Source organism: Dendrobates tinctorius, unplaced genomic scaffold, assembly GCF_039654945.1.
Source record: "Dendrobates tinctorius isolate UK_male_01 unplaced genomic scaffold, ASM3965494v1 ptg000022l, whole genome shotgun sequence".
NCBI classification, from domain to species: domain Eukaryota; kingdom Metazoa; phylum Chordata; class Amphibia; order Anura; family Dendrobatidae; genus Dendrobates; species Dendrobates tinctorius.
In genome coordinates this window covers 60394669-60408775 of record NW_027361690.1, presented here as the reverse complement: position 1 = coordinate 60408775, position 14107 = coordinate 60394669, and the positions used below count along the sequence as shown (strand labels likewise).

Genomic DNA, 14107 nt, shown 5'->3' with positions numbered 1-14107 from the left:
ATGGGAGGAATAGGGCTAAGTGACAGCACATGTGAAAAAGACTTGGGTATACTAATAGATCACAGACTGAATATGAGTCAACAGTGTGATGCAGCAGCAAAAAAGGCAAATGCAATTCTAGGATGTATTAACAGAAGCATACAGTCTAGATCACGTGAAGTCATTATTTCCCTCTACTCCTCTTTGGTCAGACCTCATCTGGAATATTGTGTCCAATTTTGGGCACCACATTTTAAAAAAGACATCAACAAACTGGAGCAAGTTCAGAAAAGAGCGACCAGAATGGTGACCGGTCTGCAAACCCTGTCTTATGAGGAAAGGTTGCAGGATTTGGGAATGTTTAGTTTGCAAAAGAGAAGACTGAGAGGAGACTTAATAGCTGTCTACAAATATCTAAAGGGCTGTCACATTGTAGAAGGATCAACTTTATTCTCATTTGCACAAGGAAAGACTAGAAGCAATGGGATGAAGCTGAATGGGAGGAGACACAGATTAGATATTAGAAAAAACTTTTTGACAGTTAGAGTGATCAATGAGTGGAACAGGCTGCCACGAGAAGTGGTGAGTTCTCCTTCAATGGAAGTCTTCAAACAGAGGCTGGACAGACATCTAACTGGGATGATTTAGCGAATCCTGCTTTGAGCAGGGGGTTGGACCAGATGGCCCAGGAGGTCCCTTCCAACTCTACGATTCTATGATTCTATGATTCTATGATTAAATTTAAGAAGCATCATTGTCAGAAGCTCCCTGTCCTCTCCAACAGCTGCAGGAACCTTTCCTTGCAACCAGAAAAAATGTAAAACCTGTCCATTTATAATGACCACGGACAAGATACAGATCCCCAACTCACATCAGGACTACAAGATCCCAGGTACTTTCAGCTGCATTACATCTGATGTGGTGTACTTAATTATTTGTACTAAATGTCCAACTGGGGGTCTGTATGTGGGGGAGACAGGGTAAAAGCTTAGAACAAGGATGAATGCTCATTGTCACACAATAAGAGAAAAAAGAATGGATCTACCTGTGGCAAAACATTTCTGTATCCCTGATCACAGCAGCGTGGATATGAAATTACTGGTATTGAAAGATACAGGAAAGATGTATATCTTTGTACCGTGTTAGCCAGTGGATAGAAAAATATTCAGGATTGAGAGTCCTCAGTAGTTGATACCTTTTAATGGCTAACTGAAAAGATGGTAATACATTGCAAGCTTTCGAGACTACTCAGGTCTCTTCATCAGGCTAGACATTGAAAGGTATTGAAAGGTAACTTCACATCTCAGAGAGAGAGAAGAGTCTGTGAGTATAAATTTATGACGACCTTTGACACTCTCAGTGCTGGAATGAATGTGTCGCATGGATTTATGTCTTTTTACATCAATTAAGGAATTTCCTTTTAAAACCGTGTGGGGGCATCACAACACAGAACTAGACCCCAATCAGAGGACCATAAAACATCTGGACTCCTTATCTATGAATTGGTCCAATGTTTATATTTATGTTTCTCCCTCTCCCATATTGATAGTTCTGCTTCACGTCACTTGTCTTATCTATTGCATTTTTTCTAGGCTGTATTGTGCATAAATATGTGACTTAAGGTTTTGTATTAGTCTAGCCTGATGAAGAGACCTGAGTAGTCTCGAAAGCTTGCAATGTGTTACCATCTTTTCAGTTAGCCATTAAAAGGTATCAACTACTGAGAACTCTCAATCCTGAATATTTTTCAATAAAACTAAGGCATTCTGAGTGAAAACACATCAGCCCACAAGTATAATCACCATGATTAAATATAACTCATTTTTTTTCCTACGTCGGATGAGTCTGACTAGCTTTCTTAACCATAGATATTTGTACAGCATTACTTTGCATTCACGCGTGCATTGCTTGCTCTCCTCCTTGTCTGTCCATGTGAACTGTGTGTAGCATTGTGATGGCCACCAGACAGGCTAGAAGACATGTTTCCCATGCATTACACTGCTAAGCAGATGTTAAATCTTCTCTCAAAGTACCTCAGTGGGCTTATCTCAGACACTGCTTTCTGTGTACAAGCAGAAGTTATTACTGAAAGAATGTCATTACTATAAAAAATGATTATGGTCTGTAATCCTGATATGTCAGTGGTTAAGCTATTCTGTGCTCGTACAACCTCTACACTCACGTCAACACATGGAATTGTACAATTGTGTGATGAGCACCTTAATAAGACTTGCTTTCATCTCATTGTAATATCGCCTTCCCGCAGGACACCTGCATGTCTGCGTCTTATAGCGAAGATAAGTTAGTATTTATTGTGCTTGTTAAGAAATGACACATTGAGTGGTTTTCCAGCAAAAGTTACCAGCGCTATGCTTGGGTAACACCTTCTGATATTAAACTTTACAACTAAGAGACCCTTACATTATGCAGATCCCGTAATTAAATAAAATTATATTAAAATAATATTACTTGCATCTGTTAGCTATCATCAACCTATTTGTCTGTCTTCTACAGATTTTCAAATATTAAGTGATAGATCGTGAGCTGCTGTACTTATATTAGCCATTAAAAGGGTTGTCCGAGACTAAGAACCTGGTGATCGATTCTTGTAAGAGCCCATCAATATCAGGTCACTGGGGATCTGACACCCGGCACCCCAAAAGCTCAGCTAATATCTGGAGGATTAACCACTGAACATTCAGTGTACAGAACCAGAGAACCACCGCTCCATATTTGCTGTGGGCTTTTTTGGATACTGTGCCTCTTCTCCTGTGGAAGTGAATGTAATCTGAGCTGCAATACCTGAGAACAGCCGCTAGACAAAGTACAATGCTCTGGTGTTCTGGCTCAGTGCGCTATGAGTCTCTGTCGGCCACTGCTCTAGGTATGAGCTGAGCAGTGGGGTGTGCCATATGTCGGACCCTCACCAATCTGATATTGTTGACCTATACTAAAGCGACATCATTCATAGGTTGGTCATTAATAGACTGGAACTCGTTTAAAAGTAATCTGTCAGCAGGTTTGTCCTATCTCATCTGAGAGCAGCCTAATTTAGGAAAAGAGACCCTGATTCCAATGATGTCAGTTTACTGGGTGCAGCAGTTGTGATACAATCCGAGTTTTTAGATGTTGCATTCAGCACAGCTCAGAAAGCTAAACCTACCCATACCCCTGCTTAGAAGCTTACAGTGAACTTTATCTATTGACCGTAAGGGCCCCGTCACACATAGCGACTCACCAGCGATCCCGACAACGATATGACCTTGTCAGGATCGCTGGTGTGTCACTACATGATCGCTGGTGAGCTGCTAAACAGGCAGATCTCACCAGCGAACAGCACCAGCGACGACGAACATGCGCGTCGCTGTGTACCTTAGATACCAGCGCGCTGGTGCAGGGAGCTCGTATCCAAGGTAAACAGCGGGTTTCTAAGTGCCGCGCGGCGCTTAGAAACCCTCTGTTTACCTTGGTTACCAGCTACCTGCACCAGCGCGCTGATATCTAAGGTACACTGCGGGTGTCTAAGCGCAGCGCGGCACTTAGAAACCCGCTGTTTCCCCTGGATACGAGCTGGGAGCTCGCTGATCATTGCTCTCCCGCCTGCCACACGCAGCGATGCGTGCTGGCCAGAGGGAGACCAACAATCAAAAAAAAGTCCAGGGCTTTTGAGCACGATCAGTGATACCCGGCAGGGGGGCCGGTCACTGACACCTGTCACAAACAGCGATGTCGCTGGTGAGATCGCTGCTGCGTCACAAAACTTGTGACTCAGCAGCGATCTCGCTAGTGATCTCGCTGTGTGTGATGGGGGCTTAAGCTGCTAATCAGTGCAGGGGATGGAAATGGACTAGGATGCACGTGAGCTGTAGTCCTTTTGTTAATCTTCTGCTGATATAAAACACTCATTGCTTTGAAACAGCAGTGCATAGCCTAATAAGTGACACATGGCTTAAATCAGTGTCTCAGCCCCTATTTCCTGATGATCACAGATTAAATGGCAAAGACCTGCTGACAGATTCTCTTTAAGACTATATTTTAACGAAAATGTGATTTAAAGGGGTCGCATAGTTAAAAAAAATTATATTTAAATATAGAGAATATATTAATTGACTTTTATTTACAAAGTGAACTGATCTTCAGCTTTTATCCTCACTAAAACGTATATGAACAAGACCCACACTCATAGTATTAAATTAATGTACCGCTGCACTTTTCCACATCCAATATACAACAGTATAGTATATGTTAACAAAATGCATCAGCACTCCGCAAATAATGTATATAGAAAATCCAGTATTGTTGCACATGAAAATGTGAGGTACTTGGCTAACTGTTGTTGATCAGAAAGTGTTTAATCCATCCAACAGCAACAAGGTGGACTTCATTTGTAGACCCTAGCTCTCCTGACTATCTGGAGCTGTGCCAGGTTCAGCAGCTCCATTTCCGGTTTGTCATAGGAGAGAACTTCAGGTGTCGGCATATGGCCAGTGCGCTATGTAGGGGGCTCGCTGCCTGGCTGCTTTCAATTCCGTCAAGGCCAATGCATACACAGGGAAGCAGGATGACTTACCTACTGAAACACGGCAATCAGCCAGCCCCTTTGTCTGTCAAGACTGGTGCATAGGCGGAGAGGGGGGTTGCGTTGTTACTGAAATGAAGTAGCCACCCATCCCTCTTCACACACAACACTAATGTACTGACGCATGAAGCTCTCTGGTGGATTGCATCTAAAAGCAGGTTTTTGCTATTATATCTGAGAGTAGAATAATATAGGGCAAGTGAGCCTGATTCCAGCGATGTAACACTTAACTTACTGGGTGCCGCAGTTGTGATACAATCATAGCTTTTTCATGTTACATGAAGCAGAGCTGAGAAAGCTGCCCCCACCCACACAACAGCTTTCCATGTAGGTTGTATATTGACAGTGAGTTGCTCATCAGAGGAGGGAGCAGAGATGGACCACTACTCATGTGAGCCCTAGTCCTGGCAGTGATAATCCCCAGGTGATAAAGCTGTCATTGTAAGTAAACAACAGCACACAGCCTAATAAGTGACACATCACTGAAATCTGTTTCAGCCTGTATATCCTACTGTCTTCATTATTTTGCAAAAATCTGCTGACAGATTCTATTTAAGGGGTTTGGAATCTCTTCTATGGTGCAGTTTGATTTAACAAAAACAAAAATTAACTTTACTCACCCTCGACCAGTCCAGCACTAAGTTTCTACCACTGCAGTTGGTGTTTGATATTGTTTGCAGTAATGAAGTCACAGTGACAGCACTGAAGCCAATAAGAGACCTTATAGCTTGAGCTGATAGCATGGGGCACTCTGCGCCACTGAGCTCACTGGTTACCTGCAGCACTGTCAAAGTGACATTAGTGATGCAAACACTAACAGAGAACCGATCAATGGTGGTGACTCAACGCTGGACCCCGAGAGGGTGAGTAAAGCACTATTTTATTTTTAATCTAGAAAACCCTGCTGCCAGGTTCCAGGAATTAAGCCAATAACTCGAGAATGGGAAACCTTTGGAAATAAAAGTATATCCATAAGTTTTATATATTTAGATTTAGAAAACATCTCATGATGATTCTTTTTCCAATTCCCATTGCTTTTACAGTTTTGATTTCTGGTATTTTCTTGTTCATTTCCAAGATTGTTTCACATTGTTTTGACCAAAATTTTCTCAATGTGCTTCTGTGACAATTGCTCGGATTAATTCTGTCACTTGCTGTTTAAACAAGTAACAAGTCCTGTGGCTGCTGAACTTCTACTTAACTTTGTTTCAAGAGGTAAAAAAAAAAGTTTAAGGCGTCAAGAGAACTTTACAATTAGATAAACAGTGGCGGCCGATCATCTGCAAACAGTGGTAGGAGCATTTAAATGCAAGTGTAGAAGTTATTAATGATTTCATGGGATTCGGGTCAATTAATGTGCACACGTTCAGAGCTTGCTGTTTATCTCTAAGATTGATTGTGCGCTCCTCATTTCCATATCATCTGCATCCTTCACAGGGCTTACAGGTTGGAACTAAGGAGTTAGAAGAAATGGGGGCAAAGTTTTGCCTTGGACTGATAATTCTTCTCTCCAAATCTTTTTATACTGGAGCTCTGCATCCTCAGGTGGAGGCGCTGCTTGAGGCGGAGAGAGAATGTGCTGACAATCACAGGACCAGGTAAGGGATTATAGAAACCTTACAAATTAGAATGAGTATTTTACAATTCTTGTATCTTCTGGGCATCTTAAATATTCTAAACCCTCTAGTAGAAATATTGGGGTCAAAGACTCAAAAAGCAAACCAAGAAAAATAAAATAAAAAAACCCTAAAAAATACCTTTAAATTCAATTAAGACATCATGATATAATATCGAAAAAAAACAAAAAAGAACTAGGGTCAAACAAGTATAAAATAGACATTTTTGTGTTTAGGGTGTTCTAGGGTCCTTTAGGGCTACCGACGTTGAGCGGGGGCGCCACATCATCATCAACTAGGGTGCCAACCTCCGCAGTCATCTAGGGCCTGTGGTAGGACGTAGTAGGGTGAGACTAGTTCCCCCTATCTATATATTTACCTAGATAATTGTCTACTGGATACTTGTTTGACCCTAGTTCTTTTTTTTTTTTTGCATATTATATCATGATGTCTTAATTATTGAACTAAAATGTATTTTTTAGGGTTTTTTCTTTCCTTTCTTGGTTTGTTTATTGCATCTTAAATATTATCTACAGTTAACACTTTACATTGGTTTGATCAATGAAGTTTTTTGAGATCTAAGGGTTTATTTTGTACTAAGACAGTGAGTGAGATCACTACAGTTGGGGGATCAGTGGTAACTGCGCCCATATCTTCTTCTGACATATTTGTATGTGGACCAAAGGGGAATTTTCATTTCATGTTACATCTGTGTTGGGGCACACGAGATGCATGCGTTCTCATCTTAATTGTCTGCTGCCAAATTATATGTCAGAGTTTTACGGCCGGCGTAATCGCAGTACACAGTGCGTCGAGTCTCAGTGATTCCTGTCTTATTCCTGGAAATACAGTGGGTTTTTATAGGAAAAAAGCAAGATGCTTTCCAATGCTTTACCTACCTCATTGGCATATGGTTAAAGGATGTTGACTTTTCGGGTGCTGATATTATTAACACAATATAATATTGTTATACGAACAATGGCTCCTGGACACAGACACATTTCTCCTTTGTTCTCGATCTACATCTGACCAGTTGTGTCAATATCTACCAAAGGTCAATGCATTTGGCAAACATCAAACAATACACCAAAAGTTAACTGGGTTATAACGTGTTGGAAAAACATAGTTTAGAAGCCATATCAGCATTCTATTTCAAGATATACTAAAAGCGTTCATATTGGATCTGAATGTCCATGATTCAAGTGTAAGCGTCTATGCATCTATATATTTTGGATATCTTCATAGCTAAATATTTATTGATTACATATCCTTAACATCTGTAATTGTTAAAGCTAGTCTGTCAGCCCAAAATGACTGTTCAAACAAAGCACAGGAGCTCAGTGCATCCTTGCCTTGGTTGAGCAGTTCAGTGCACCTTCCCACCTACTAGTTTTCCACCTATCTCTGCCCTCCTCTTCCTTGAGTGGCAGCTCTGGCTTTATAGAAGGAAGAGAAGGATGTAGATAAATGCAAGACAAGTAGGGGGAAGGCTCAATGCGGAGCTTGGCCACCACTACTGCTTAGTTTGTACAGTCATGTTGTGCTGACAGACTCCCTTTAATTTAATGAAGAAATGTGAATGTCAGACTACCACGATGATTCTGGCACAAGAGGATACATACTGAATGTTTATGGTGGGTTCCCGACTCTCCCTCAATAGCAGATGCCTAAGAAAAACTTTTTTGGGGGGATGGAAATGAGAGGGGGGGTGTTGTTGAATAATTAGCCGGTTTGACTGACAGCTATTTAGAGTGCATGGCGTTTCAGGCCCTGAAGTGTGCATTTCTCCTCTCTGGCAATATCCTAATTATTGAAATGCCTTATTTTATCTGAGGAGAGTATGCCAATTTTGCGCAGCAAATATAGGAGGTGAAAATGAGAGGAAAAGAACACTATTTGCCAGGAGCTGAAGTTTCAGTGTCATGACTTTGCCTTCAAGGATTTCTGCAACAAGTCACCATGCAATCACTAAGAAATGAAATTAAAATAATCATTTCTCTGATCGTGAACATGAAATGTTTTGCTAAGCGTTGGACTTCAGTAAATCTTATACACCACACTTATACACTTATATATCACCAGGAGAGAATACTTGTTAAATCCTAAATAAATGCTTCACATCTTGTCAATGTAATGGACCAGGTATTTGCATTTTACTATAAGTGTTGTGTTGAGTTAGCGCACAAAATGCAAAAAGCAACAAAATAGTTTCTCACATGCAAATGGCCTTTTAGAAAGGAAGAGAACTTGATCTCTAGTGCCACCTTCTGGATGTAGCAATCCTAAAAGCCAATATCAACCCTTTACCGTGCTTGCCACATGACTTAGGACACTCCTTCCTAAGGTTCAGTAGAGAGTTGATATTGACTTTTATGATTGCTACAGCCAACATGTGACACTAGAGGTTGAGTCCTCTTCTTCTCTGAAGAGGATATTAGCATATTTAAATTCTCAGGCAAGTATTGTATAGCCTATAAGTCTCCTTACACTGTTTTGGCACTCTCAACAAGGAGAAACATTCCCCCATACACTCCTAGTTCAACAATATTTTCACAGGCAGAAGGAGCAGGGACGATGAAACTTTTTAAATGCTTTCATATAGCATTTAGGGATATTACAGACACCAATAAAGCTAATAAAATGATCTTAATACCTTCCAGGGGTAAATCCTGAAGTTATGCTCCTTTTAAAGTGGTTATATATTGAGAACTGTTTACATGTATTACTACTAAAATATATAGAATTTAACAATTTACCTATATTATGAAAAATCCTCCAATCCTGCATCATCTGTGACAAAGAAGAGTGCTGGCTTAGCTATTAAAATGAACCAATCAGCATGTCCCTTTTAGAGAAAACTCTCTCTAACTTTTCACATAACTCAGAAATGGAGATTCAACGACCTGGGACAGGGCTGATCTCTAGAGATATGGGCAACTTTGATGAATTTTTTTAGTGGACAATTATTTTAAGAGAGCCTGTCAGCTTGACTTTTTAATGTAAAGATGTGGCTGTTATGCAGAACATACATTTGGTGAAGAAATCCACTTTATTGCCCTTCTTTAATCAAGATTTGAAGTTTCCTGGTAATGAGATTTTGGGTGCACAGGGGCCGGACAGAGCATTGGGCCTTCTCCTCCCTGTGAGTGATTTCCTGACTCTTCTGCCGGCCTCTTGTGTTTGAAATCTAACTTAAAACAGAGGAGACAGGTCACTAAAAAAGCAATGACCTGTCATTCACAGACTGGAGGCAGGAAGAGGGATTGGGGAATCACAGAAAAGGAGGAGAAGACCCGGTGCACATTCCGGCCCCTGTGCACCGAAATCTAATTAGCCAAAAACTTCAAATTGTGATAAAAGAAGAGCTACAAAGTGGATTTCTTCACCAAGATGATCAGTGTAATCAGTATTACAGCACCTTTTTTTCTTTACATTGCAAAATTGTACTAACAGGTTCTCTAAGTTGCTGATAAAGTTTTTTCCTGTTAACATAATTCCATCTTCACAACTATAACTTGCTTTTACTATCAGCTGTAGTCATTTTACAGAGCGGCGGTGTCAGTGCGTAATATCTTTATCTCCTATTACAGTTCCTCACAGCTCATGCTTGTTTCATGCGTACACAGTTTGTCTCTGACACAGTTCTGTTAAAGCCAAGATATCTCACGTTGGTATTGAATTGGCTTTTCAGCCTGTGCTTTTGACATCAGACATTTCCGCTTGTCAGGAGTTATATCTTTACTTGTCTTCCACCCTCCTGGTTTTTCATGGGTCTCCTCGACCTACTCCATGCTTTTCTGTTTTTTTTTTCTTACACTCTTTGCCTCAGGGAAGAGAATATTGAGCAAGACTGGCTGGTCAAGTTGTGTGAGATTGATTGTTTCTGTTGTATGATCCAAACGAATCAGACTCAATGCTCTGCCTGCTTCAGTCAGGTAAAACTGTCAAGAATAATGCGAATGGGACTGTGAAAAAGACACAAGCTTTCCCTTAAGGAGAACGCGGCTAACAGCAGTGCCGCACAAATGGAAATAAGAGCATTGCAGTGATTTGTATACACGGAGTGCCCTTGACATGACCCTAATTCCCTCTTTTGATTGAGGCACATTCTAGTATAAAATGCTCCTGTTATTTTACACTTATTTTTGGTTCATAATGACAGTTATAGTTTAAAAAATTGCAAATAAAAAAAATTGTTGTAATATATTTTGTCGACGTTTTAAACTTATATGTGGGTTAAGTAGCAGACAGAGAGAGAAGTTCATTAGAAGGAGTCTGTCAGCGGAAAAAGACTTCAAACCAAGCACAAGCAATCGGTGCCCTCTAGGTGTGACTAAACAGTTCAGTGCATCTTCCCGCCTACTTGCTTTTCATCCATCTCTGCCTTCATCATCATTTATTGATATCTTTAGCTTTACAGGAGCCAGGGAAGCAGAATCACCAACTTGACTTTTCATTTTTTCCTAATGGCTTCTCAACGAATCGTGGACAGGCAATATTTTTTTACAGACACACTGAAAAACCATGAAAAATCATTACGTTTATAAGTGATAAATGTCTACAACCCACAATTCAGATATGAAGACATCAGTTGCATTTAATGTAAAATGTAAAAATATATATGCAGGAGACAGTGAAAATTGAGGCAAATAAAGTAGGTGGGAGGGGAATTGCACTGCTTGACCACAACAATGATGCACTGCTTGGTTTGAACAGTCTTTTGTGCTGACAGATTCTCTTTAAAACTACTTTTTCATATGCTAGTCATATGATGATATTTGTAGTAAGAAGTAGCTATTTTAAAAAGCGGCACAAGCCAATTTAAACCATCTGTGTACCAGAAAGTCAAATCTGTGCCTTCTATAGGCTTACTAAAATTGCACATTTTGATGCCATGCTGAATAAATTTTTTCATGATTTCCATCACAATTATTTACAATTTTTTTTTTCACTATGGACCTAAGCACTAACAGGCAAGTTAGTGCCTGTTGTGCCCATCCCCATTCTTCTCTGCAGGCACAGAGTGATCACAGATGGCTCCGGCTGACAACTCGGTGGCTTCCCCTGACATCACATCGACAGAGCAGGCGCTTCCCTTACACTCTGCTCTGTTGATGGGGCATGATTGGATGATTATTGACGTCATGCTGATTGACAGCCAGTTCCCCCTGACTAACTGAGGGAAGCCAGCTGTCAATCAGCATGACATCGGCAGTCATGTCACGTCGACACATCAGTCTGGAAGAAGAAGAGCTGCTCTGTTGATGTGGAGCAGCTGCACTGCTGGCAGGATTGGTGGGTGGCCGGTCTGAGCAGGTGCGGTGTAGAATAGGCAGGTAGTTGCCTCTGTTAGTGTTTTTTGGCACTAAGTGAAAAAAATAAAATAGTTCTGGACATTTCCTTTAAAAATAAATAATTGGATGAACAGTCCATATCCAGTGATCCTACTGTACTGTATGTTAAAGACTGTAGTGTCAAATGAACATTTACTGGAATCTGTATAATGTTCAACCTCTTCTTCAGAGAGATTGTCAGAAAATTGGTGAAAAGCATTTTGAATAGTCACACAAATTTTGAAACTTTTAGTGTTTTCACCAGTTTGAAACCGTACCCCCTAAATGGCATATTCAGAAAAAGTACCTGCATTTTATATGCCAGAATTATTACTCCTTTCACCTCTTAATGAATTCGGTACCTTTTTTTCTCGCACTCCCTTCCTTTAGCCTGGCAAATACAACTCAAATTTTAAAGGGCTCGTTCTATCAACAAAGTATATATTGATTAATAGATCTTGAGATAATAAAAATAAGTTAGTAAGACGCAGCCATCACACAGCACACAGCAGGGGCACGTTTATAAGATTACCACGACACAAGAATATTTTTTCAAACATATTCAATTGTGGAAATTATTATTATTCCAAGATGTATTAATTAAAGTGTGCTTTGTGCTAAAATCCTTATAATCAACCACATGCCAATGTATATGTAGAAGGGGTTATTACATTTTTTGGGGGGCGACATAGTTTTTTTTTTTCATTTTTTTTGTATTTGATATGTAGTTACAATTTAGAGCTACACTTAGGCATTTTTTGGGTCAAGTAGCTGATCTGCACCAAATTTCGACATGAATTTAAGAGTTGTGCCTCCAGCAGAACTAGACAAGGTGGACTAATAAGCTATTGCTTTCTGGTTTTAGCCAGTTCTCAAATAAAAACATATTACAGTATGGGGCACTCTTGTCTTCTTTGTATTTCGTCTATAGCACCAGTAGACGCGTCACTTGGACATGACCTTGATTGCAGGGAACACTGTGTACTACTTATGTTTCCATTTTTCCTGATGCAGCCATCTACACACTGGTTGCTGAAATCTGAGGATGCCAGCAGCAGTTTATTCACTTTGTAAAATACTGTATATTGTAATCTGGGAAAAAAGTATGGCAAATACATTGATTTCTTTTATTTAAAATGATATTTTAAAATATATTTATTTTTTAAATATCCAATAAAGTGACATTAAAGAAACTCATAGGACAAAACAAACACACTGTGTTGTGTCCAGTGCGGAGCTTGAGTGGGCGGTAGGCCGCTTTGGTGATCTAGAGTTTCCAATGTTATTCACTTCTCTTCCAGCCCATATGCTGGACATAATGCAGTGTACAAACTTTGCTCAAAATGTCCCTTTGAATATTTCCTGGAGCTGCCCTTTCTTCATTGTTTCTTCTTCTAAACTATTATTTTATAGTCTGTATTACAGGCAGACAGGGAAAAACATGAGTGGGGGGCCCGGAGCAGACTATGAACTGAGGCCCACCAATGGTGCTGCTACATTAATTATATATTGAGCTGTAGCTGTTGAAATGATGTTGCATTATTTAATATGAAAAGCAATACGCGTCTTTTCTTTTCTGGACTGTAACATGAGAATACATAAAAGAATGAAATGGCACATGCTCAGTGCTACACGCCGCCCGCTGGATTGTGATGGATTTAGAGATGAAATAAAGCATCTCACACATAAGATGTAATGTGAAGAGAAGATGCAATATTTATAAGTTTTTAGCTGCCTTTAGGATGACTTGGTTTCAGGGTTGAGCACATCTACAAAATTCTGCATTACATTTCTATGACAAAATGAAGCGCCTTAACACAGGATGATCCAAGAGACTCCGGCTGACTATACGCAATGCACAATAAGTAAGAGACCAGTATAAGGATGCCCTTCCTTAAAATTCCAAACCCTAATCTAAATAGTACAAGACTGGCTTTGGGGGAAAAAAAATATTGGTACTCAGTTAGGAGTTGTTTATGCTGTATGTGCCAGTACATGGCCCCTCAGATGTCATACATGAATTTCAGCCTATCAATGGTTTTGTTGGCATGTCATAAAAATGTATTCAGTTTGCATAATGTGAAATCTGGGTTCTTAATGAAAGTGTATTGATGGACTTATCTGCACCAGTATTTAACAGGTAAATATACTGTATAGTGTATTGGTCCTATTATTGCCGACAACAATTACCGTGTTTGATAACTAATGTTACCTAAAGCATAAGAAATCTACAAAGCTAGTTATTCCAGTAATTTACTATTTCATTACCACAAGTGTTCACATTTTTAGCACTACGATATTTTTGTGAATAAGACCAATGAAACATTGTAAAGATCGATACATGCTGTAAACTAGGCAAATGGAGCAACATCTTTTGCTGTGCCCATATTACTTGAAAGTTTTCCGGTCTAGAGCTAGAAGTCTGCAGTCACTCTATGATGACTGCAGACTTGTAAATCCTCACAGCGATCCCACTGCATGCTGTAAGGATTCTCCGGTGCCGGCACTGATGGCCATATGCATACTCCTGGCCACATTCAAACTAGACTGGTCACAGCCTTGCTCAATACTCTTGCATTGAATGAGGCCAGACACATCTA

The 14107-nt window shown here is 40.0% G+C and overlaps 1 protein-coding gene across 1 annotated transcript in view; it reads left to right on the top strand.

Annotated features, from left to right (window-relative positions):
* Positions 1-14107, top strand: part of AGBL1 (AGBL carboxypeptidase 1) — a 1225565-nt gene that overhangs the window by 724224 nt on the left and 487234 nt on the right. Inside the window, exon 22 of the mRNA XM_073569145.1 lies at positions 5996-6156. Within this exon, the coding sequence (XP_073425246.1) occupies positions 5996-6156 (161 nt within the window). The remainder of the gene's footprint in view (positions 1-5995; positions 6157-14107) is intronic.